We start from the raw sequence: 27,187 nt of genomic DNA on the forward strand, positions 1-27,187 counted from the left end.
GAGTAGCAACTAGTTTATTTTAGGACTGCAATGATGTCGCTAAATTAAGCTAGGAGTATAATTGGATGCGTTAATCGATTGAGTATTGACAACACTTAGGTAATTAATATGGGTAATGAGGTCTTTCTTATTCTTAATGCGGCTAGTTAATCTGCGGAACTTTGAAACTTGCGTGTAATTGGTTAGTTAGTATTGGTATTCGAGTGGCTCACTACCGATTGAAACTAAGGATTGATAAGGTGAATTTAGTGGCTAAATTCTCTCTAGTTAACCTATTGTTAAACTGAATATTTGCTAGACGAATCGACATGTAACTGGAATATTATGAGCTTAATTGAGTTGCTTGTTTCACTTACTAGAATAGAATTAGTTAGTGTTAGGTTGCTTAAAATCACCAAATGAAACCCCCCAATTCCATAAATATGTTAATAGCATGGTATATATGTAAGTTAGTTTGTAAATATTACTCCATAGTTAATTAGTTTTCCAGTCTCTCCGTGGGATCGACCCTTACTTGTTCTATACTACCTAAATCTGATATGAAACTTAGACAAGAGTAAGGTTTATAAATTATTAATTTGTATACGCTAAACGACACGTATCAGTATACTTGATGGTCAAGTACAACAATCATGCCATCCAAAACCTAGGATAGAACAAATTATGATTTCAAATGCGTGATAGTGACAAGACAGCTCGAAGACCCGCGAAATGGCTCGCGCCTCTTCGAGTAGCCTATACGGCCACATCACTCAAAACGCATACAACCACACAATCCTCTATAAATACCCCTCAAATGCCACCATTCGAAGGTACACGAGTGTCTGCCCCCTCATTTCTCCCTTAAAATTCTAGACTTGACTTCTTAAGTCACAAACCGACACGTATTTTCGACCTACCGGTCGAAAATACGAGCCATACACATTGTTTGGTACCGTCATCGTGCATTAAATCACTTGACTGACCATTTCGACCAACTACACAATCACTAAACAAAACAACACTCTTTACATTGCTAAAACAGTTTTCAACCCTGTTTTCCGACCTAACAAGTTTTTAGACTTCCGTCGATTTCTCGCCTACGACCTAGCATGTAAGTATGAGGGTGTAGTTAATCCATTTCTTTTTATCTATTTTTATGACCTTAACATGCTAAAACATACATAACATGGTCCAAAATACGGATCGAATGAGCCAAAACCGAGTTTAGACCTGAAACAGAAGCCCCTAGTCACAACTAGGTGGCTCGCGCCTAAATGGGCTGTCCAGGTCACAACTCAAACGTGTTTGAGTTCATTCATTCCATTTTCATTTTATATTTACAATCGGTTTTTACCGTTTCAAATAATTTTTATGATAAATCTTTTTAACCATAAGTTATGTCCACCCTTGGTTCTTTATACCATGACGGTTTAATCCGTCTTTCGGTGATAATATTTGGTTAATTACATTTTAAAAGGTATTTTAAAACCTTTTATTCATTTGTTTACATTTTCAAAAATAACCATATTAGTCATACATGCATAATCATCCTTGGTTCCACATACCATGTCGGTTTAAATCCGAGTACGATGATGAACACTGACTAATTACAAAACAATGAACTTAACACAATTAGTTCATAATAAATATTTTTCAAAACTATTCATGTCAAGCTTGTAAAACCGAACCCGACATCGAATATTGTCAACACAATGATGATTATTCAAGTCCCGTTCTTTATATTAGCACAAAAGCGGTCTAAACGACCTTTTCAACAAAGACGAGTTCAAATACCCTTTTACAAACAACTTCATAAACATCTTCAACAACCAGGAGACACCCCTTTGGGTCGTCTGTTGCCTCGCGCCTAAACAGGCCCACTGATTTCTAGTTTTCAAATCTGTACATGTCCTTTTGCATCGCCATAAGGCTCGCGCCTCTCACTACAACGAAAATGCGGGAAACTGACAGAAAAATTAAGGCCATACTGACGGCATTTCCGTCAGTATTTCAATTTCCTGACGGAAATTCCGTCAGGAATCAGGGTCAGCTTATTTCGTCAGTAAAATACCTGTACTGACGGAATTTTCGTCAGTCTTCCAAAATACTGACGGATATTTGACGGAAAATCCGTCTTTATTTCCAGGTCAAAAGTGACGGAAAATCCGTCAGTGTTTTCCATTACTGACGGAAATTCCGTCAGTGTTATCTGACACGTGGCATTCCACGTAATATTCTGAAGTCACATTAAAAGAAGGTAGTGACGGAATTTCCGTCAGGATTTCCATTTTACTGACGGAAATTCCGTCAGTTGCTAGACACGTGGCACTTTTGTGTCAATTCTGGGAAAATGAAGGGGAAGAGCAGTGACGGAAATTCCGTCAGTTTTTTTAAATTATTGACGGAAATTCCGTCGGTGGTATTAAAAAACAGGCATGGAAACAACATCCTGCTGCCCAGCCACGATGCGTTTTTTGCATCGTTTCAAATACAGACACGATGCCTATTTGCATCGTTTACAATATAACCAAAACCTGCAAAACACATCCAATCGTCGACCGCCAAGCGGGAATCCATTTTCACGTCGACCTCTAATGCGGGAATCAATAGACAACAAAAGAGAAGGGGACGCAAATTGTTTTACATAAAAACATAGTCAAATTTGTACATTGTCTTACAAATTAAACACGAAAGAGAATTGTCTTACCATGTCTTTCATACTCCCTACTAGACGACAATACTAACTAAACTAAAGTTCTAACCTAAAGGCTCTAACCTAAAGGCTCTAACCTAAAGGCTCTAACTTAAAGGCTCTAAGTTATTATAGGCTTCATAAAACTACCAGTACCTCCAAACCCGTCATCACCACCCCCAAAGTCATCCCGTCTATGTGGAGTAGGAAATTGTGAACACATGTTTGGGGGTTGAGATGCTTGTATATCAGCCCAAGCCTTTCTCATTGCCGCCATTTCTTCAGCCTGTTCACGAACCTGTCTTTCAAGAGCAACTCGAGCGGCTCGCTCATCATTCATTTAAGTGGAAAGCTGTGAAATCATGCTATGAGCATAAGACAAAGACCGTCGGCCAGCTTTGTTAGGAGGAATATTATACCATATTTGGGCCCCTGTATCTCCGGTCCCAAACATCCGGTTCTTCTCGTCAAAGCCACCTACAGCCTTGTAGTAGGCCTGAATCTCGTCGGGAGACTGTCCAGAAGGCAATGGCAGACTCATCTCCGCTTGGAAATCACGCTGAAAAAATAGAAAATCGTCAGAAATGATATATATATATATATATACCTATCTTTATAAGAAAGAGATTATCGTTCTTTGTAATAAAAATAAATATTAAATTAAATACAAGAATTTACCTCAATATCAGCCGCTCGAGGGTTAACCCACTCGCCCTTCTTATTTTTCTTCGTCTTCATGAACATCTTGTGGGGGGTTGCCTCTTGACCCTGAAATTAGTATGGAAACAAGTAAAATCAAGTATATATTTGTCAATCATATATATTAACCACTTTTTAAAAGCAATATAAACAATACTTACCAATTCCTTGAAAGCATCGGAGCAACTCTTCCGACCAAGAGTGTGGGTGCCCAATGCTTTCCCATCTTTCCCACCCGACTTCCTATTTGCCGTGTTGATTTTCGAATGTTTGGCAAAAGTAGGGTCATTTGGCCTATTCCTAAGGTTCTCCAACCAAGTAGCAGGCACCCACTTTGGCGGTTTCTTGTTATATTTTAGTCCATTAATAAGAGTGGTAATCCGCCTCGTTACCCTCGCCTGCCACTCAGGAATAGGATCATACTCAGGATCGATGGATCTTACATGACTGCTTTCAAAAACAAATGTGAAATTAGTTATATAAAACTTATGAAAATTCTTATAAACTTAAGAAAATTATTATAAACTTAAGAAAATTATTATTGAAAAAGATAATTACCGCAAAGTAACTCCACATCTTCTGACGCTGTGTGTTACTCGCTTCACCCCACCTAGTGAAGTACTCATCTCCTGTGTTACGGGTGAACGACCAAGTAACATATTTCTTGATTGGTTCGTCATCCCACCTGAAAAATACACAAATATTTGAAATTAAATCGTAAATGTTAAGTTTTTAAAAATTAAAAAATTAACATAAACTTACCAAAAATGATCTGGCCGAGCACGGGCCGCTGAGAGAGTCACCTGCATGTTCTCCTGTCTTCGTGATGGAGGTTCAGGATCTTCCTCATCCTCAACCTCGTCGTCCTCCCGATTCTGTTGAGATGCATTTGCCTTACTATTGCTCCCAATCAAACGACGAAAAATGTTCGGCATAATCACTGCATGAAAACAATTCAAATTGTTAGTTCAAAGAAAAAATCGTCTGCAGGATATATATAAACAATTGAAACAAACACTAACTATGGAAAACTGTGAACTAATTACCACTTGCCTCTTCTTTAATGCATTTTATTTGCTAAATTGAGAGGTTTCTTATGACCAAACCTTGGAAATTGAAACACACTATTGATGTTAAGCTAAAACGACATGTATAAAACAAAAAACCAAATAGGCTAGAACGACAAGTAATAAAAAACGGAGAGCAAATTTTATTGAATGTTTAATAATTGTACAATTACAACTAGTCCTCCTCACTATCACTATCACTACAAATCAAAACAGGTTCATCTTCTGAAAAAAGCACTCCTACTTCTTCCTCTGATTCCTCATTTTCGCATCTAATAAGTTCTTCAACTTCATCTTCATCTCCTTCTTCTCCGACGTCTCTGTCATATTCCCCTTGACCTCTTTCCACTGTCACTTCGTATACATCTTCATCCTCTATATCTTCCAACAAAATCGGTGAAATTGAGTGATCATTCACAACCACATCTTCTTGAAAGACACTTTCTTCAATAGGAGCATCAACTTGTAATCTTGCCTTGGTTTTAAAAACCGCGGACCACTGAATACCTTGATTACATTTCTTAATGGTTGGATAAGGAGCATAACAAACTTGATCGACTTGAAAAGCTGCCACAAATGGGTTATGTCCACGAAATTTCTTTTTCTCGTTTACATCTACAAGTCCATAAACCTTATGGATACTAAGTCCTTGTGGGGAATTATCAAGCCAATCACATTTAAACAATATAACCCTATAAACCCTTTGCTCGGCATAATAAGAAAGCTCAATTACTTTATTTAGGGTTCCATAGTAGTCCAACCCTTGATTGAATTCACGAAACCTCATTGCTTAACGTAGACTTCAAACATCAACTCCCTCCTTATAAGCTCGAAACTTATAGCCGTTGATGGAATACCGTCTCCAAGACTTCACCATGTTACTAGGACCCAATGCTAAAGCTATTATTAGACGATCCTTCAATCTATGAACCTATGAATAAAAAAATGTTAATTAAGTTGTTATATTTTTTTCAATATCTAATAAGAAATCTAAATGTATAGTTCAATTTCAAAGAAAATGTATCATCACTTACTTGATTTCGGAAAACTTTTCTCATGTGATGCCCAAACATCATCAGAGGATGTGATATCAGGAAAATTGATTTTGATATGTGCCTCAAATTCCCTATAAGTAAGGAAAGCATGTTTTAGTTATGTATTAATTACCTATAAATTCGATCTAATTTGATAATTAAAAAACAATTGAGTAATGATGAAGTATTAACTTACTTTTCATAAGTATCTAAAAATCTCCAGTTCCTTAGCACATAAAAATGAGCTTCTTCATACTCTTTCTCGATTAAGTACCTCTCGTATACATTTTTCGGTTGTAGTTCCCATGTCATCATTGAATAACTCGGGTAACTTAGATTTCAACTGGTCATCGGAATTTACACCAACATCTAAGTCTTTTGCTTTTGTGTCAATGTGATCTTAGAAATAAAAAGAATGTAAATTTGAAATTTCCTCTAACAAAAAAGCGTTGCATATTGAACCCTCCACCCGAGCTTTGTTGCCAATCTTTTTTTTTTATATGATTAAGAAATCTTTCAAATGGATACATCCATCGATATTGAACAGGTCCTCCAACTTTCGCTTCATAAGGTAGGTGAAGAGGCAAATGCTCCATGGAATTGAAAAAAGACGGGGAAATATCTTCTCTAACTTGCATATTATCTCCGCAATGTTTGACTCCGGACGCGTTCCATACAATCAACTCTAATCGTAGAAGTACACGGTCTCTAAAAAATTGGCTTATCTCGGTTATTGCATTCCAAGGACCTCGGGAGCAACTCTTTCAAGGCAACGGGAGTAGTCGTTCCATAAAGACATGACAATCATGACTTTTCATGGAATGTAACACCATCTTTTATGGTCAACACACCGACTCAAATCTGAAGCATAACCATCCGGGAATTTTAAGTTAGCAACCCTTGATCACATAGAGCCTTTCTCTCGCGTTTGATAAAACAAACCTAGATGATGTGGTCCGTTTATAGCAAAGTTCATTAAAGTCTTCTTTACCCTTAGTGTCAAATTTATTTTTACCTGGTACATCCATGATGGTGTTGATAAGTTGTTCAAAAAAAAATTTTCTCAATGTGCATAACATCCAAGTTGTGTCGAATCAGCAACGTTTTCTAGTAGGGAAGTTCCCAGAATATGCTTTGTTTCCACCAACCTTCATTCTGATCTTTCAATCTTTTCAATTCTTTATTAGAAGCATCAACTATTTTAGACAAGTCTTTTACGGATTCCCACACTTCATCACCCGTTAGTTTCGATGCGGCTATGCGATTCTCAGTTTTTCTGTTTTTAGGAAAATGCTTACAATTGTCGCGGAAAGGATGATCAGGTGTTAAGAACTCACGGTGACAATCAAACCAACAAACCTTTTTGCTATTTTTAAGCCAAAAAGATCTATGATCATTTTCTGGCAATAAGGACAAGCACGATATCCACTTGTGGACCAACCAGAAAGCATGCCATATGCCGGGAAATCGTTGATCGTCCACATTAATGCAGCCTTTAATTGAAAATTTTGTTTCTTAGAGACATCATAGGTGTCCACGCCGGTTTCCCAAAGTTGTTTCAACTCTTTGATCAACGGTTGGAGGAAAACATCTAAATTTGACTTCGGGTTCTTAGGACCGGGAACTAGTACATATAAGAACATAAATTGTCTCTTCATGCATAACCAAGGAGGTAAGTTGTACGGAGTCACAATCACGGGCCAACAAGAGTATTTCGTCCCAAACTGCCCAAAAGGTTGAAATCCATCCGTACACAAACCTAGCCTAACATTCCGGGGTTCACTTGCAAAATCTGGATGCTCTCTATCGAAATGCTTCCACGTTTCTCCATCATTTGGATGTGCCATTGTCCCCCTTTCTCTTAATCGAGAGTTTTTGTAGTGCCAACTCATCTCACCTGCTATGTGCTTGGTTGCATATAGTCGTTGTAACCTTGGCGCAAGCGGGAAATAAGTTATTGGTTTACATGGAATTCGCCTCCCACTTGAATTATTTTTACCTTTATACCGAGATGCACGACACTTTGTACATTTTTCAAGATTAGAATTTTCCTCCCAGAAAAGCATGCATCCATTGATACATGCATCAATCTTTTCATGGGGAAGTTGGAGTCCCTTCAGAACTTTTTTAATCTCATTAAAATTGCGCGCCATTTGATTTTCCTTTGGAATTATGTCACCAACGAACGACACAAAACCATTAGCGCATCTAAGAGATATGTTGTTCTCACATTTGAGTGATAACAACCTAGAAGCTGCTTGCAACAAACTCATATCACTTCCCTCAAACACCGGTTGTTCGGCTTGCTCTAACATTTTAAAGAACGAAGAAACTTGGGGGTTTGGGGTTTCATAACGCACTTCTTCATCGTTAAGGTCATCAGGATTAAGTCGATCCTCCAAAATTTGGTCAACAGTATCACGCAATGCATTTTCCACGAACTCACGGTAAGGATTCTCACTAGCATTTGTACTAGGTAGTTTCTCACCGTGATATGTCCATACATAATAATTATCGGCGAAACCATACGACCAAAGATGAATTTGAACATCTGCTTTCCTTTTAAAACCTAGGTTTTTGCATTTCTTACACGGACACCTCATTTCACCTAAATTCTTGTACTCACTACTTCCTTCCGCGAATTTAATAAACTCTTTCACCCCCTCTGCATATGCTTTCTTGGGTTTCTTTTTTTCGTCTAATCTTTCATACATCCACTGCCGTTCTAATCTTTTCATGTTATTATATATCTACACATTTATATATGTCATTAAAAAAGATAATATAAATATTGTATTTCTTTGAATTGGGTCCTTATCACTCCAACCTAAACCCATCAATGTACGTTTTAAGTCACTAGCAAACATGTACTTGTGATTTATTAATGAGAAAAAAAAATTCGGCAGCAATTCCCATCCGTTCTCCAAATACACAATATAGAATAAATAAGGATTAATTAACATGAATAATCCAAATTTTTGGTTGTCTTCTTAAAATAACCCGAACATCAGTTTAACCCAAAATAGACCTTACTATTACCCCTCCCTTCTTGTACTGCACTTACATCATTTTTTACCTGTTAATTCCAGTTAAAACACTCATGTGGGTCCCATTTTTTTAATTAATCCCCCGTTGGCAACCATAGTTAAACAACATCCTCAGAGGTACCACCATCGAAACAAGTAAACAACCATCCTCTCCACTACTGTTTACCACCACGACCATCCACAACCCACTCGCACCACCCTTCATTACACCACCATCATCAACAACAAACCTTAAGAACACTCATCAAACACCAGCCTCACGCCATTCTCAACCATCGAGCAAATACCAAATTCATCTTTTGCCCACAAAACCAAAACACCACCCTTCACAACACCAAAGTCTACTATTTTAAGTACTTTCGTATTAAGTGTGTATCATCTGACTAATTCCATCCCTTGGATTTCACTTTCCCGTTCATTTCTACCCATATTTTGATAGGATTGTTAGACATCTCTGGGTTTTATAGGTGCATCAATAGATAATGGTTGATTCAATTGGGTTTCCTTCAAGTATCCTTGTGTTGCCGTCATCAGTAGTCGCCATCTATTTTTAGCGGCGTCCTACAATTTCTCCACCAGCGGTCGATAATTTAAAAAAAAAAAAAAAAAAAACTTGATATCCATTTCAATTTGGGGGTAAATGTTAATCTTCGGGGTAGTTGTGGGGTATTGTTGGTTTGGTGGCCGTGGGGTGGATTTAGGGTGTTTGTGAGATGGGTGCAGTTTGTTGTGGGTGGATAATGGCGGTTGTGGAGTTGGTGATATGGTGAGGGAAAGCCAAAGGAAATGGGTCATGTGTGACTGGTTTGTGAAAGGTCACTTAATGGTTGAGGGTGGGGCAGGTTAATCAGTTTAGCAGGTAGTCGGTCACTATAGTCTATTGAGGGAAGAAGAGGTGATGGTAGGTTTTATTGTGAGTTAAAATGGAGGACGGATTATTAAGAGAAGACACCTAATAGTTTGAATTATTGTTGTTAAATAATCCAATAAATAATTACTCTACATATACATTTAGAGAACATTAAAGGAATTGTCACCAAACTCTTTTCTCATTAACAAATCACAAGCACATGTTTACTACCTAAGTGACTTAAAACGTACAAAGACAGTCCCAAAACGGGGACTATTCAAAAATTACTCCTAGTGAGTAATTTTTGAACGGGTACTAGGTCAATATGAACAATAATTTTAACAATATTAAAAACAAAACATACAACAATGACTACTTTTTCAATTAACATAAACTAACATGATTTATTTTTCATTTTATATATCATCTAGTCTAATTATCATTTTAAAAACTAACATCAATAATTTTTCAATTTACATATCTAGTCTAATTATCATTTTAAAAACATTAACATTTCACAAAATTTAACAATAATCTAATTAACAAAAAAATTAGATGCATACATTAAAACTGTCACAACATACATTTAAACAAAATTGGCTTCTATCCTAAGTCAACATGCATCAACATCAACAATAATTCAACAATAATTAAAACAATAACTAATATTCTAATTCAATTAAGATAATTAAACAAAAAAAAATTAAAAGACAAATACCTAATTAGCTCCACAAAGAAAAAAAATGAAAAAGAAGGATGAGAAAGAGGAAAGGTGACGGCGGCAGGAGGGGCGGCGACAGGGGTGGCGCGGCAGCGGCAGGGGTGGCGGCGGCAGGAGGTGGCGGCGGGAAGCTATGGAGAAAAAAAAATTAAAAACAATTAAAGAAAAAGGAAAAAGAGAAAGGAGAAAAGAAGAAAAACACAAAAAAAATTACCTTATAATGATGGCGACGGCGTGGTGGTGTTGTTGGTGGTGGTGGCGGCGCCGGAAGTGGAGGAGGGTGGTGGTGGTGTCGGGTTTTAAGGTGGTGGAGGAGGGTTTGGCGATTTGTAATTTGGGTGAAAATTGGTAAAGTGATATTAAATGGAACCCGTGTTTGAGATAAAAGGAAGGACTGACGGAAATCCCGTCAGTTAAATAGGATTCCTGACGGAAATTCCGTCTGTATTTCAAAAATACGGACGGAAAATCCGTCATAGGCCCACTTTATCAGACCAATAATGCATCAACTTTACACGTCATATAATTTGGGCTACTGACGGAATTTCCGTCAGTGTTTTCAAACTCCTGACGGAAATTCCGTCACTGGGTCAATTATTGTGACAGGTTGTCACACACCTGTTTTCAAAAAAATAACACGACGGAAATTCCGTCAGTTTTTGTGTTTTACTGACGAAATTTCCGTCAGTTTTCCCAATTGCCATACAGCTGTCATGCACTGTTGGGTGTGGCAGCCAATGACGGAATTTCCGTCACATGTTTTTAGCGCCATTGACTTTGTCAACGCGCCAATTACTCGTGACGGGAAATCCGTCAGTAATTGATACCGACGGAAATTCCGTAAAAAATCCGTCAATATCCCGAGTTTTCTGACGGCTTGTTTTTTCCGTCGGTATGACCGTCACTATGCCGCGTTTTTCTTGTAGTGTCTATAGGCTCCCTGATGCAGGTCCTGCTTTCTTTCCAGCACTTATCTAGAATGATCCTGACTTCGGTTAACCCAAATACAGGACGGATCAGATTGACAAAGTCCTCCTTTTACTTTGTATTTGAAAAACGCCTTTCTAAGACAAATGGATCACGTTATGCACCATAAACCTATCTCGGTAAATGGATGTTTAATTTCCGTCTTGCGTGAAAATAAACACTAAATCCAACTTGACATCAGTCACTTGATATTTGGATAAACAACCGACATAGTAAAATCACATGTTAGGTTTAAACTTATGGATGCGCATCTATGCATTCGTTTTATCAACTTTTACATTCAACCAACCAAGATCGATGAGTACAGGCCGCTACCGCGGGCGGAATTAGGTGTCCGATTAAAGGGCTTCCCAATATGTACCTTCATCTCTTACTCAGAAACTTTGGATAGTGGGCGACCTTATTCAGGGCGAACGAGAGTCATTCTAGAGATAGGATGGTAAAGAGGGATGACTCCTTATCTTTAGTATCTATGTCAAACACAGTTTTTTGCCTTGGTTGACCTAGGTACAAAGTGGATTCGAACGGTTTTCAAGCATCCCACAATTGCTTGGTGGCGACTCCGAACATATCTAACATCGTTTCGAGATCCTTGCCGAGACAAAACCGACCGATCTAAAACAATCCGGTCGAAAACATTCAATACACCACCGAGCGTGGCTTTTCGACCGACGCACGTCCACAGATTGGATTGTCGTTGCGGGTGACCTATGTCCACAACTCCACAAATGCTCCACCGTCTTTAGTTAGGTGCTCGGTTGCTCCTGAGTCTACAACCCACAAAGGATGAGATTCAATTAGCATGGCACAACTAGTAACATAATCAAAAGTAGAATATTCAGAGTTAGGCATTACCTTTTCCTTTTTCGGCTCAGTGCCAAGCTGGCCACAATTAAAGCAAGTAACCTTGCTTTTGTCCTTCTTTACTCTACCACGCTTGCCACGTTTGCGAGGCTTTGTTTTAGCTTTCTTTGAATCAGGCTCTTGATCTTTTTTCTTTGGTGCTCCACCCCATTTGCGTTTAAAACCAGATGTTTTGCCCGAACTTGTCCCAACCACATAGGCTTGACCAGAGAGCTTCTCAGTCTGCAAGCGCTCCTCCTCAAGCAATAAGTGGCGAGCAATATTATCAAAAGTAACAGTATTGTCATTTTGAGCCAAAGTCCTCTTGATATCCTGCCATGTAGGAGTCTTAGGGAGAGACCTAACAGTAGCGTGAATTTGCTCTTCCTCAGAAAGGGTTTACCCTGCAGATTTAAGCTCTCTTGCCATGTTTGATATCGCTCTCAAATGCTGCCTCATAGTGTGATTAGGGCGCTTTTGATAGCTATCAAACTTCATTTTCAGCATCCTAAGCTTAGTGGTTGATGTACCTTCAAACTTATCTTTGAGGGCTTCCCACATGGCATGAGCTGTCTCATGCTCCTCAAACTCAACCATGAGATCATCTTGCATAGTACAGAGCAGCGTGGCTCACGCTCTGCTATTTTTTCTTTTCCATACCTGGTATGCTTCAAGATCTCTCCTATGTTGATTTGTGTTTCCTTGAGGAGGTTCCTCCATGGTATTTTGGATGGCCTCAAGACCTCCTGCTCTTCAAGGATGTATTGTACCTTGCGACGCCACATATCATAATTGTCGCCATCCAACTTATCATCCTTGTTCAATTTGGCCACAATAATTTTGGTAGTAGTAGTCATGGTGTCCAAATAAGCTGAATTTTATATGGAAAAGAATCAGTGATTTTGCACTAATACACTGCATGAAGAAAGTTTTTTAACAATAACTAAGATTAAATAAATGGATATCTCACAACGACATCGAAAAATAATTGCAACTATTAATCATCTGATAGATGTGAGGCTCAGTTTATTTGATTTTGGTTAAAATAAGAACACTTAAGAAAAAAAACTGAATTTGGAAAAATCAGTCATAATAATAAAAAAAACTACCTTGGCCATATTGATCCAAAAGATAATAAAAAAATGAATCATTACACTTGGACGACTTCTAAAACATAATTGATGCATCCCAAAAACTAAAATTTTTAGCAAAATCATGTAGTATGGCAGCATAGTTAAGTAAAGGACTAATGGTGGCAATTGATTCTGACACATGATACATTACATAATAGATTGAAATAAATTGATAAAGAAATTAGTATTAATACCAATACTGCTAATTACTCCAACAATATTTATGCATATGTGATAGTTATCAATCTAAGTATAGTCTAATCTTGCTCAAAAGATTCAATCAACCTTTCATAAAGAAAATTAATACATTGATATGATCTCAACAAGTAAACAAAGTTATATTGATAGAGATCTATAAATTTGGGCTTGTATGTATAAAAGTTTGATAATCTATTTACTTAAACTCAAGCATCAAACAACGATCTCATACATATAAGCCATATAGAGGTGAATCACATACATAGATATCAAGCACATGATAATCAAGTATGATGATAAGAAAAAAAACAGAGATCGGCTCATCTAGCTCTAATACCAATGATGGTCCTGGTACATATAAAACATGTAGAAAGGAATACCTGAATTCAAGATCTTAGGAGCTGAACCACCGTTGATTACACGTATCAGGTCACGCACAGAATCACAATGGAAAGCGCACTTATTCACCGTCCAAGTACTCCCACTGTACGGTAGCTCTCCTTCTCTCTTATGTGAATATTTTTGTATTCTCACAATGACTTATCTTAGGAGATCCAATGACTCCCCTATTTATAGTGAAAGAATAGTCAAACTCTAGTTCCCCAAAGTCTTATTGTAAACTAGATTTCCCAAGTCTATTCAACTTATCCAATAAGTTTTCTTGACTTCTCTATAAGTCTTCTCATTATAGACGGGTATATCCGCATAAAGATGTAGACACTTTCCTAATAAGACAACCTTCACCATCCCACTTGTTGTTTGTCTTATTATGAAAGTGGTAACATATTTGACCCGTCTACAACTTTAGACGGATAGTGTCCGTCTAAAGTGAGATTTTTTGTACTCATTATATTATATTTATAGTACCCATCATGGTGTGGACTCATAATTTGTATTAGACTCAAAATTATCAAATATTTAGGAAAAAGATTATATCAAAAATATCGATGGATTTTTCGTTGGTAATGAATGGATTGTACATGTAACAGTTGATATTTAAAATTATTGTGCGAAAGCGTCAATATCTTTTGTTGGGCCTCTGCTGCGTCGGTATTCATTGTCCACAATAATATAATAGTGTTCGCTTTGAACAAATCTCATATGTAATATGGATTTGCACCCTAACAAAAATGGACTCTTATGAAATGTTCATGAAAGTGATTTAAGTGTTGCTTTGACAATGCAAGTTTGCAAGAGGGGGCAAAGTGGCAAACCATGAACCATTACAAGTTTGTGGCAGTGATGGCTTAACTTACATTTAGAAACACAATCTTGAACCAACAATAACATACAGAAAACCTATTTTTTTTTTTTTTTGTGACGCGTCACGGGTTATAATGGAGGAATGTGACCATTATTATCATTATATTACTAAAAGAAGGCACCAAAACAGCTGACGTGGCAGCATGAGGTTTAAGAAAAATGAGTTTCCAGCTCTCTTATTAATTTGGGCAATATTGTCCACAAAGTTATGTAGTTTATTATTCATTCTAAAATAAAGGGGTAAATTTGTCAATTACTTGCTATTCCCAAAAATAGGCGTGCTAAAACTGCTGAACATACTAAAGAACACTACTATTCCCAAAAAAAAAAACGTGTTGAACAAAGTAATTTTAATTTCTGTTATTCCCAAAATGGTTTCAATTTCTCCACCTATCGGTTACAAGTTATAATCTTCTCAATATATTCTTCTCACTCCGTCCTTCACTTCCCGCAATCACCACTCATTTTCTTCACACAAAAAATAAAAAAAAAAGTTACAAACTCATTCAAATGAAATAAAACTATTACAAAGTCCCTTTTACTTTATGATAAAGTTTAATTTAGGAATATCAAATATTATATTTTAATTAAAAAATCACAAATTCTAGAATAAAACGTCTTTTGTGTAAGAAAAACCATTCAATTGAGCAAATCTTATGATCACCACCAACCCCACCCTTACAGCTCATCTTACATTACAGGTTTGTATCCCATCTTTGACTTCGAAAGTGTTTGTGTTTTTACCAGAAATTGCATTTTTGAATTTGAAAAGGGTTTTTTTTTTAAAAACTACCTTATATTTAGGGGTATTTGTAAAAAGAACTACCTTATATTATTTTTCTTGTTTTAGAATACCTTTGTTTTCTCTTTTTTTGGTCAAAAACTACCTATGCTCAAAATATGGCAAAATTTGGTCGATTTAACGACATTAACCTATCTCACATTACTCTCTTAACACCTAACAACAATGATCAAGTGCGTTCAAACCACAATTTAACTTCAAATAAGCATAATTTATGTTTTCACATTTTAATAGTAACTACGAACATCTCTTAAAGTTAAGCGTAAGTACATCATGACTTTCCAAAATAGGGTCTAAGCAAGTTTGAAACATAAAGGACTTATGCGAGATAGGTTAAAGCTTAAACCGACCAATTTGTCTAGACTCTTATCATAGGTAGTTATTGACCAAAAATAAAGAAACCAAAGGTAGTCGAAAACAGAAAAAATAATGTAAGGTAGTATTTTTACAAATACCCCTAAATATAAGGTAATTTCTGACAAAAAAACCATTCGAAAATTCAGAAAAGTGCAAAACAGTAGATTGATTCCAAAATTAAAAAAGAGAGTTTCAAGATCTGAAAAAGAGTATTTTCAAAAATAAACCAAAAATTAAATAAAGAGAGCTACTGATTTGGCTATATGAGATTGAACTTGCAATCTGACGAATTCTAGCGACCACGTGCACTTGAGGTAAGAAACGACATTGCATTAATTGGGTTTCCAGTTTCCACCACTGTTGCCGACACCAACACTCAATGATGACCACTCCTCGATGCGGGCGAAATCGGAATTGTTGTATGGATTCCGAAATTCGAGTCTAAATTGGACTGAGCAAAGGCTCTTGGAGGTCGATTCTGCAGAAATTACTGTAATACCACAGTTTTCTGAGTCTAGTTTACTCGGCCGAATAGGGCTAACTCGGCCGAGTAAGGTGTCGTGTGTTTTATGGTCAGGTTACTGTCCAGGAACACTCGGCCGTGTAGTGTGATACTCGGCCGAGTAGGGTGTCCTCGGTCGAGTACCACTGGAACTCGACCGAGTATCCGGTCTGACGAGATTAATTTCCGCGGTTTTAATTAAGGTGATTGGAGATTATAAATTACGTTTTAACAGTTTACGAATCACTTTTACAAAACCTAATGACGTTCATCATCTCTCTAATCACCCTAATCACTCTCAAGGTTAATTGTGTAATACTACGGTTTTATGAGTCTCTGGGTACTCTATCGAGTGGGCCTTACTCTGTCGAGTAAGGGTGTTTTGCATTTTAAAATAGTTTCTGACCTGTAGGGTACTCGATCGAGTAGCCTTGGTACTCGAGCGAGTAGGCGGCACTCGATCGAGTACGACAGTTACTCGATCGAGTAGCCCGATTTACGGGTAGTGTTTTGTCGGGTTTTGTTAATAATGCGATTTAGTATTTAAACCTTTCCATCACTTTCATAAAACGCTTTTACAAACTTAATTACTTTGAAAAGAGATTGCAACCTACGTACTTCGAATCCGTCGCATTATTGACAAATCCCGGAGCTTGGGAGGTCGGAATACATCGTTCTTTACACTCTTGTGTTCCTTGCGTCGAGGGTAAGATCTACATACTGTTTTTATGGTATTTCGTTAAGGTTGTTTAAACCCTAATTTAGGGGTTTGGGGGTTTTGTTGTCTTTTATGATTGTTAGTAATTGTATGATCATATGTTAGGAGGAGGATTCGTAGAGGAGGCCTTTTGATAACAATTGTTGAGACCGTCCGATCAGTATTGCATTCGGGTAGGGTTTCCTACTCGGTATTAGTCACATGATGTGTTGGTTGTGTTTTGTGATTGTTGAATATTATCATACGAGTATTGTTACGGTTGTTGGTTTTGATTGTTGATAGTAGTTGTGGTTGATTGTATTTGTCTGTGTTCTTCGGGGTGCGTACCTGGCTGAATGGAGTCACTTGCGGGAGTGGCTTCACGCCCATTATTCGCCTTCTGTGGAACCCGCCACAGAGGGATGTGCACATTAATGGAATTGGGTTTATCGCTCGACGGAGATGAGCGGGGCTTAGGTGGGAACGGCTTTGGTCCCCCACTGGCGGCGAGGAGTAACCTGTTGCGATGGGTACTCTAGCAGGGCTACACACTTTAGTGTGTAGTCGTGTTGTGGAGTTGATGATGGAGTTCGGAGTATATCCGTGACGATTGGTTTGTCTTTGTTTGTTGTATTGTTGAGTTATATAAATTGTGTGATTAGTACTGACCCGATTTATTGTTTTAAAAACTGTGGTGATTCATTCGGGGATGGTGAGCAGTTGTTGAGCATGTATGAGTCGAGATACATGGGATAGCTGGGATGTGTCACCTTCAGATGATAGAGTCTTCCGCTGTAGCTTGAGTAGTTTGTCAGACATTTCATTTAATTGATTAGACAGTTGTTTTGGGAACTTGTAACCCGTATTTTAGGTATTTGGTTTTGGATTGTATTTATTCACTAAACTTATACTATTTAAACATTGTTTCGTTATTGTCTTATGATTATCATTGCCTCGAGAAACAGAGATGGTGACATCTTTATACCTGAGTGGTCCTGGTAAGGCACTTGGAGTATGGGGGTGTCACAAAGTGGTATCAGAGCCAGGTTCCTGAAACCTGTAACTAATGAATATAAAGAACATAGGGAGTCAATTAAAATGAAACCGGGGTAAAGGTTGTAGGAGCTAATGCAAAGGCTTGGGAGACGTCCTAAAGTCGCGAACTCGCCCTACAATTTTGAACCGGTCACATGGGGGGTATATGTCAAGGTCGTATGTGGTGTCTGTCAGTTTATATGTGAAAGTAACGATATATGTTGTGAGTTGTTGGATGTTGGGAGTGGAGGATTGAAATTGTGATTGAAAAGTTGGTGGGATGTGTTTATATGTTGGTTTGCATAAAGAAGCATGATGGTTGTTTATTATGTGGCATTTAATAACATAAAGTAGACTAATTCTGTTGATTGTATGAGGAATTGTGTAGAAATGCATGCGTAGTTATATAGTAATGTTGAGATTATGAAGCTGCATAGTATATTGGGTTATGTGAGATAACATACAGGTAGTATTCACGAGTCTGCATGACTCGATCGAGTAGGGGGTACTCGATCGAGTGGGTGAGGTACTCGATCGAGGGGGTTTGACTCGATCGAATGGGTATTTGACGTTTTTATGATCAGAATTGTGTTTTTTGGTACTCGATCGAGTACATAGGGGCACTCGATCGAGTAGGGGGTCACTCGATCGAGTGGCTAGGCTGCTCGGTCGAGTATGTCAGAGATCAGAAGGTCTGTTTTGGGTCTGGAGTCGGGGTACTCGATCGAGTACGTGGGGCATTCGATCGAGTAGCCTCTACTCGATCAAGTAGGGTTAGGCACTCGATCGAGTGAGTTCTGGGCAGGTTGTTTTCGTGTTTTGGGTTATGGTATGTATGTTTATATCTACCTTTTCTTATATAGTTTCAAGATGCCGCCAAAGAAAACCGCTTTGTATGCGAGAGCTGAGAGCATGAACATCGACGATATAGTTAAGATGTTGGAGCATCAAGATGCTCTTACGGAGGCCCCAAGGAGAGTGGGGAAGGATAAGGAGGTTGATCACTCTAAGATCAGTCTTTATATAGCGAGGTTTAACCCAAAAGAGTATAAGGGGACCGGGGAGCCAATTCTTCTTGACAATTGGCATTGTGAGATGGAGAACATTCAGAACTGTACATTGTCTCGATGAGATGAAAGTAGAACAAGCTGCGTTCTACTTGGGGAAGCGGTGGCGAGTGGTGGGACAAGGTGAAAGCGAGTGCTAGAGAGATGTATGCGGCGGTCCGCTGCTATACCTTGGGAAGAGTTAGGAGGGCTATGAAGAGAGAGTTTGTACCGAGCATGTGAGGAGTAAGGCGAGGGAGGAGTTTGATGGGTTTAGGATGACATCGATATGTCGATTCTTTGAGTACTACAAGCGAGTTTAATGAGAAGTCTAGATATGCTGAGGACATGTGTTTGAGTGAGGAGAACCTAGCGCTGAGATTTGAGAGGGGGTTGACCCCCAGGATTATAGACAAGTTACCCGTGGGAGTCCTTACGGATGTTAAGGAAGCTTATGAGAGGGCTGGGAGAGCTGAGAGGTTGGTGGAGATGGCCCGGGAGAGAGGAAGTGAGAAAAGAAAGGCTGAGAATGAGGGTGGTGACCAATCTAACTACAAGAAAGGCAACCACAATCAGGCTAGAGTGTTTTCTTCTTGCTCGGGGTTCAGTGTTGGGGCTTCCTTTGGGCGTGGTCGTGGGAGCGGTAGTGGTAGTTGGGGGATGACCTGATTTGGCTGTGGCGGTGTAGGCCACAAGAGACATGAGTGCATGAGTGTACCAGGAGCTTTTCAGAGATCGGCTCTCAGGGGTCGGCACAGAGTTATGCGAGTAACAGACCGGCTGGGTCATGGTCTAACCGGAGAGGTCAGAGCAACCAGGGTGGAGGTAACCGCAATGGCGGTAATTTTTATCAGAAACCAGCTACGAACAACAACAACAATTAGGGGTCGGGTGCTAAGTGGCCACCGGCCCGATCTTGTCGAGGAGGTGGACGAGAAGACCGATGGAAAATTTGTATATGATGGACAAGAAAACAGCTGAGGACGACGCGCATGTTATCACTGATACCTTTCTTGTTAACGGTATTCATACCTTTGTTTTGTTTGACTCGAGGGCGTCTCAGTCATTTGTATCTTCGAGTAATGTTAAACGGTTGGGTCTGAGGGTATATGAGTCTAAAAGTGAGCAAGTTTTTATACCTTTGGGTGAGTCTGTATCATGTGGGAGGTTGTATAGGGATGTATCTATGATAGTTGGACATGTTGATCTACCAGTGGACTTGCTAGAGTTTCCTTTAGACGGTTTTGAGATGATAATCGCGATGGATTGGTTGGGAAAGTACAAAGCTAAGATAGACTGTCATCAAAAGAAAGTGTCTTTGAGAGGTCCTAAAGGCGTTAGTGTGTCTTATCGTGGGTTTGTGGTCAAACCCAACCTTGAAGTCCTATCTGAGGAAGGGATGTCCTTTGATCTTGTGCCATGTGAAAGATGACCGGATAGAGAGTCCGACAGTTGATCAGATACCAGTGGTGGATAAGTTTGCAGATGTTTTTCCAGAGGAGATTCCGGGGTTGCCACCGAAGAGGGAGATAGATTTCACGGTTGAGTTGAAACCGATGACGTGGCCAATCTCCAAGGCACCGTACCTGATGAGTCCTAAAGAGTTGGAGGAGCTCAGGAGGCAGTTAGATTATCTGATAGAGAAGGGATACATTAGACCTAGTGTATCACCGTGGGGAGCACCAGTTCTTTTTGTGAAGAAGAAAGATGGGAGCTTGAGGTTGTGTATAGATTACAGGGAGCTGAACCGAGTGACGGTGAAGAACAAGTATCCTTTGCCAAGGATAGATGACCTGTTTGATCAGTTAAGTGGTGCATCAGTCTTTTCTAAGATTGATTTGAGGTCGGGGTACCATCAGGTGAATATTAGAGAGATGGACATACCAAAGACAACTTTCACGTCGAGGTATGGCCATTATGAGTATGTGGTGATGCCTTTTGGGTTATCTAATGCACCGGTTGTGTTTATGGATTTGATGAACAGAATCTTCAGTCAGATTTTGGACACGTTTTTGGTGGTGTTCATTGATGATATCTTAGTCTATTCCAAGACTAAGGAGGAGCATGAGGAGCATCTGAGGATTGTGTTGCAGACCTTGAGGGAGCATGAGTTAAATGCTAAGTTGTCCAAGTGTGAGCTCTGGTTAGAGAGAGTTGCTTTTCTGGGGCATCTGATCTCTAAGGATGGGGTAGCTGTGGATCTGGCAAAGATTGAGGCAGTGACCAAGTGGGAAGCACCAAAGAATGTGGCTGAGATCAGAAGTTTCTTGGGTTTAGCTGGATATTACAGACGGTTCGTGAAAGATTTCTCCAAGATTGCTAGACCTATGACAGCTTTGATGTGGAAAGAGAACAGGTTTCGTTGGGATGAGAGTTGTGAGACGGCGTTCCAAACATTAAAGGAGCGTTTGACCACAACTCCTATCTTAGCATTGCCTGAAGGGAGTGAGAACTTTGAGGTTTATACAGATGCCTCAAAGAATGGGTTGGGATGTGTGTTGATGCAGAACGATAAAGTGATTGCCTATGCTTCTAGGCAATTGAAGCCTTATGAGGAGAATTATCCTACACACGATCTAGAGTTGGGTGCAGTAGTGTTTGCTCTCAATATTTGGAGACATTACCTTTATGGGGCGACCTTTAAGGTATTTTCTGATCACAAGAGTCTCAAGTACATATTCACTAAAAAGGAGTTGAATATGAGACAGAGGAGGTGGATGGAGCTGATTGGCGATTATGACATGGATATTATCTACCATGAAGGGAAAGCCAATGTTGTTGCAGATGCTTTGAGCAGGAAGAGTGTACATTCTTTGTGTACAACTTTATCTTTGATGAGGTTGAGAGATGAGGTGGGGAAGTTTGGGATACATATGATGCAGAGAGGGGATGCCATGGGAGATTTGACAGTATAGCCTGATCTTTATGATGATATTCGAGGTAAACAGGTGTTGGATCCTAAGATGGTAGAGTGGAGAGCTGGAGTAGAGAAAGGGACAGTGTCTAGATTCTCTATTCATGTAGATGGTAGTTTGAGGTTTGATGGGAGGTGGTGTGTCCCTAATGATGAGGACCTGAAAAAGACAATCATGACAGAGGCACATTGTACACCATATTCAGTACATCCACGTGGTGACAAGCTATACAAGGATTTAAAGAATACGTTCTGGTGGCCTGGGATGAAGAAAGAGACAGCTGAGTTTGTGGCCCGTTGTTTGACATGCCAGAGAGTTAAAGGGGAATAACGACGACCACAAGGTAAGATTCAGTCTTTAGAGGTACCTGAGTGGAAGTGGGAATCCATTTCTATGGATTTTATCGTGGGTTTGCCGAAGAGTCAACAGGGTAACAACATGATATGGGTAATAGTGGATCGACTGACCAAGTCAGCTCATTTTGTACCAATGAAAGATATATGGACTAAGGAACAATTAGCTATGGCTTATCGGAAGAATGTGCTAAAGTTACATGGGGTCCCTAAGGACATAGTATCTGACAGAGATGCGAGGTTTATCTCAAAGTTTTGGAAAGAGTTGCAGGAATCTTTGGGAACGACTTTGAAGATGAGTACAACATTTCATCCTGCGACAGATGGTCAGACTGAGAGAATAATCAAGACTCTTGAGGATATGTTACGAGCTTGTGTGATAGACTTTGGTGGTAGCTAGGAACAGAGATTAGATTTGATTGAGTTTTCTTACAACAACAGCTATCACACCAGTATTAGCATGACACCGTTTGAGGCCTTATATGGGAGGAGATGTAGGAGTCCGATTTGTTGGGACGACGGTGCTGAGGCAGTGGTTCTAGGACCAGAGATGGTACATGAGATGGTTGAGCAGATTAAGATGATCATGGAAAGGATGAGAGCGGCTCAGGATCGGCAAAAGAGTTATGCAGATCTACATCGCCGGGATATAGAGTTTCAGGTTGGGGACAAGGTTCTTCTGAAAGTGTCTCCTATGCATGGGGTTATGAGATTTGGGAAGAAAGGCAAGTTGAGTCAGAAGTTCATCGGACCTTATGAGATCTTAGTCCGGGTTGGAGAGGTTGCTTATCGTTTGGCTTTACCAGCTGTGTTGGAGAGAGTGCATAATGTGTTTCATGTATCTCAGTTGCACAAGTATGTGAGCGATCCGTCACATGTGTTAGAGGCAGAGAGCATAGAGCTAGATGAGTCCTTCTCTTATCTTGAGGTAACTAAACAGATTCTTGAGCGGAAGGTTAGGAAGACTAGGAGTGGTGAGACAGTTTTCTTAAGATCCTTTGGTAACCACGAGGTTGAGGAAGCTACATGGGAGGCAGAGGAGGCCATGAAAGAGCGTTACCCTTTTCTTTTTGATCGGGTATGTATGGTTACGGGGACGTAACCTTGTTTCTTTTAGGGGGGTAGGAGATGATCGCAAAGAGTTTTTAAGAGTTTTTACACCCTTTTTGTGTTGTGTCGGTATGTTTTGTTGTGGTTGAGTCGGGTTGAGTTTGGTTAGTAGCATGCTTTTATGTGGAGTTTTGTTTTGGTTGTTGTGTCGGAAGTATAGTAGTATGTCTTTGTTTTGTTGTGGTTTGAACTTCGGGGACAAAGTTCTTTATAAGGAGGGAAGACTGTAATACTACGGTTTTATGAGTCTCTGGGTACTCTATCGAGTGGACCTTACTCGGTTGAGTAAGGGTGTTTTGCATTTTAAAATAGTTTCTGACCTGTAGGGTACTCGATCGAGTAGCCTTGGTACTCGATCGAGTAGGCGGCACTCGATCGAGTACGTCAGTTACTCGATCGAGTAGCCCGGTTCACGGGTAGTGTTTTGTCGGGTTTTGTTAATAATGCGATTTAGTATTTAAACCTTTCCGTCACTTTCATAAAACGCTTTTACAAACTTAATTACTTTTAAAAAAGATTGCAACCTACGTACTTCACATCCGTCGCATTATTGACAAATCCCGAAGCTTGGGAGGTCGGAATTCATCGTTCTTTACACTCTTGTGTTCCTTGCGTCGAGGGTAAGATCTACATACTGTTTTTATGGTATTTCGTTAAGGTTGTTTAAACCCTAATTTAGGGGTTTGGGGGTTTTGTTGTCTTTTATGATTGTTAGTAATTGTATGATCATATGTTAGGAGGAGGATTCGTAGCGGAGGCCTTTTGATAACAGCTGTTGAGACCGTCTGACTGTATTGCATTCCAGGTAGGGTTTCCCTACTCAGTATTAGTCACATGATGTGTTGGTTGTGTTTTGTGATTGTTGAATATTATCATACGAGTATTGTGACGGTTGTTGGTTTTGATTGTTGATAGTAGTTGTGGTTGATTGTATTTGTCTATGTTCTTCGGGGTGCGTCCCTAGCTGAGTTGAGTCACTTGCGGGAGTGGCTTCACGCCCATTATTCGCCTTCTATGGAACCCGCCACAGAAGGGATGTGCACATTAATGGATTTGGGTTTATCGCTCGACGGAGATGAGCGGGGCTTAGGTGGGAACGGCTGCGGTCCCCCACTGGCGGCGAGAAGTAACCTGTTGCGATGGGTACTCTGGCAGGGCTACCCACTTTAGTGTGTAGTCAGTGTTGTGGAGTTGATGATGGAGTTCGGAGTATATCTGTGACGATTGAGTTGTGCTGTTTGTTGTATTGTTGAGTTATATAAATTGCGTGATTAGTACTGACCCGATTTATTGTTTTAAAAACTGTGGTGATCCATTCGGGGATGGTGAGCAGTTGTTGAGCAGATATGAGTCGAGATACATGGGATAGCTGGGATGTGTCACATTCAGATGATAGAGTCTTCCGCTGTAGCTTGAGTAGTTTGTCAGACATTTCATTTAATTGATTCGACAGTTGTTTTGGGAACTTGTAACCCGTATTTTGGGTATTTGGTTTTGGATTGTATTTATTCACTAAACTTATACTATTTAAACATTGTTTCGTTATTGTCTTATGATTATCATTGCCTCGGGAAACCGAGATGGTGACATCTTTATATATGAGTGGTCCTGGTAAGGTACTTGGAGTATGGGGGTGTCACAAATTGATCCATAGTGAGGCTACACATCCGTCTTTGGTTCCGATCTCGTTGGTAAGTTTCTTGTATTTTGTTAATCGTTAGTATGTTGTCTTTAGGGTTTTGCCCTAATTGTTAGTTTGGGGAAAAAGGGGGTTTTGTGATTGTGATTGTTGCTAGGTGAAGGATTCGTAGAGGAACGATTCTAGCTTCCGTTGTTTGCTTGTGATTCGGATTCGTAATAAAGTAGGTTTTCCTACTCAGTTGCCTGTTTAATTGATTTAAGACAATAGTGATTGATGTGTTGGCACGATTAACATTGTTATTGAATTTGTGATTCTTGGATGATTGGCTTGGTTGTTTAATTGTATATGGTTTTCGAGGTGCGTCCTTGGCTGAGTGGAGTCATCTTCGCAAATGGATTCACGCCCTTGATTCACCCCTTGTGGTTCCCGTCACAAGGGGGATGTGCACATTAATGGACATGGGTTATTGCTCGTTGCGATGAGCGGGGCTTAGGTGGGTAAGGCAGCGGTCCCCCACTGGCGGTGAGGGTCTCCTGTTGCGATGGGAACCTGGCAGGGGTACACCGAAACACCCCCATACTCTAAGTGCCTTACCAGGACCACCTAAAGAATGAGAATGCTACCATCTCGGTTACCCAAGGCATTGAATATCAAATAGACCATAAAATAACGTACTTTAATAAAATAGTTTCAGTGAATACATCAAAACCCAAAAATGTAAGTATGATACAACCGTTCCAAAACAAAAACTAACTAATGTAAATACAATGTTCGACATAACATCGGAAGACTTCTAATAGACTCGTGGTGACACATGCCCAGCTATCCATTGCGCATCCAAAGTATACCGGCTAGACAGCTGCTCACCACCCCCGAATGGATCACCACGGTTTTTAAAACATTTAAACGGGGTCAGTTACTGTATAAACAATATAAGATAAACAACAACAGACACACAATCACAATCTCTAACACCGTCACATCACCAATCATCTGACTACACACTAAAGTGTGTAGTCCTGCCAGAATATCCATCGCAACAGATATTCCTTACCGGCAGTGGGGGACCACAACCGTTCCCACCTAAGCCCCGTTCATCTCCATCGAGCGAATAACCCATGTTCCTTAATGTGCACATCGCCTCCCGTGGCGGGTTCTACAGAGGGCGAATCAAGGGCGTGAAGCCACTCCTGCAAGTGACTCCAGTCATCCGAGGACGCACCTCGTAAACCACAGACAATTATAAAACAACTACACCATACAATCAATAATCACCAAGTCCAAATCCAATATGATATAAACCAACAACCAATCACAATATCAATTCAAAACAATGCCAACACCAATTACAATATAATCATCATGCCAATCAGCCAATCAACCAATCAACCATCTTATAATCATTTATACAATAACTGAGTAGGGAAACCCTACTTGGAAAAGCAACCACCAAGATCGTCACAATCAGCTAATCAAAATCGTTCTTAAATGAAATCACCTCCTTTAAATACACAATCATACAATCACAATCTAACATCAACAATAGTCCCCAAAACTCCCAAATTACCCATTAGGGTTTCAACTAAAATCAATGAAACGATATAGAAATCACACTAGAAGCTTACCCACAAAACGACGGTCTCAATGGCGTAGAGAACACAACGATCCGACGACTCTAGCCCTTGGGATTTGCTAATAACACGATGAATGAAAGCTACGTAACTTCTTTTTCTCTTGAAAGGTTTTAGAAAAGGTGAAAAGTGATTAAAAAGAATGACGTAGTCCTTTTATACTAATCACGCGTTATTAACAAAACCCGGTTAAAATAACCCGTAAAACTCATTTACTCGATCGAGTGCCCCTTACTCGATCGAGTGCCCAAAATACTCGATCGAGTACCCATCAGCTAGCCTACTGTTTCGTATAAAAAAATACTTACTCGACAGAGTAAGCCCCACTCGATAGAGTACCCATAGACATAGAAAACCGTAGTATTAAAGTCTTCTTTCCTTAGAAAGAACTTCGTCCCCGAAGTTCCACCCGTAATCAAAAACAAACAGACCCACTCGACCATGATGCAACAACGCAACAATGACACAAAACAAAACCTCAACCACAACTTATATCGACTCAAAACAACCTACCTCCGCAACATCGCTCACGCTATCGTATCCACCATATTATAGGCTGTCGACACTAACTCCATACACTA

General features: G+C 39.6%; 1 protein-coding gene across 3 annotated transcripts; it reads right to left on the bottom strand.

Annotated features, from left to right (window-relative positions):
- Window positions 1-2,603: 2,603 nt before the first annotated feature.
- LOC141633081 (uncharacterized) lies at window positions 2,604-13,795 on the bottom strand. 3 transcript variants are annotated; one of them, XM_074445562.1, is made up of 9 exons: window positions 13,634-13,795; window positions 11,935-12,793; window positions 10,307-11,849; window positions 10,090-10,223; window positions 4,136-4,313; window positions 3,932-4,058; window positions 3,535-3,820; window positions 3,353-3,442; window positions 2,604-3,233 (listed from the first exon to the last, which is right to left on the bottom strand). In XM_074445562.1, exons 6-9 carry the CDS (start codon window positions 4,051-4,053, stop codon window positions 3,015-3,017), a joined length of 717 nt encoding a protein of 238 aa, XP_074301663.1. In that variant the 5' UTR covers window positions 4,054-4,058; window positions 4,136-4,313; window positions 10,090-10,223; window positions 10,307-11,849; window positions 11,935-12,793; window positions 13,634-13,795; the 3' UTR covers window positions 2,604-3,014. The 3 variants fall into 3 exon arrangements, with proteins under 3 accessions (XP_074301663.1, XP_074301664.1, XP_074301665.1); XM_074445563.1 differs by having other exon boundaries at window positions 2,608-3,233; window positions 11,935-12,837; XM_074445564.1 differs by lacking the exons at window positions 10,090-10,223; window positions 10,307-11,849; window positions 11,935-12,793 and having other exon boundaries at window positions 2,608-3,233.
- Between the last annotated feature and the right edge of the window lie 13,392 nt (window positions 13,796-27,187).

Source organism: Silene latifolia, chromosome Y (assembly GCF_048544455.1).
Source record: "Silene latifolia isolate original U9 population chromosome Y, ASM4854445v1, whole genome shotgun sequence".
NCBI classification, from domain to species: Eukaryota; Viridiplantae; Streptophyta; class Magnoliopsida; order Caryophyllales; family Caryophyllaceae; genus Silene; species Silene latifolia.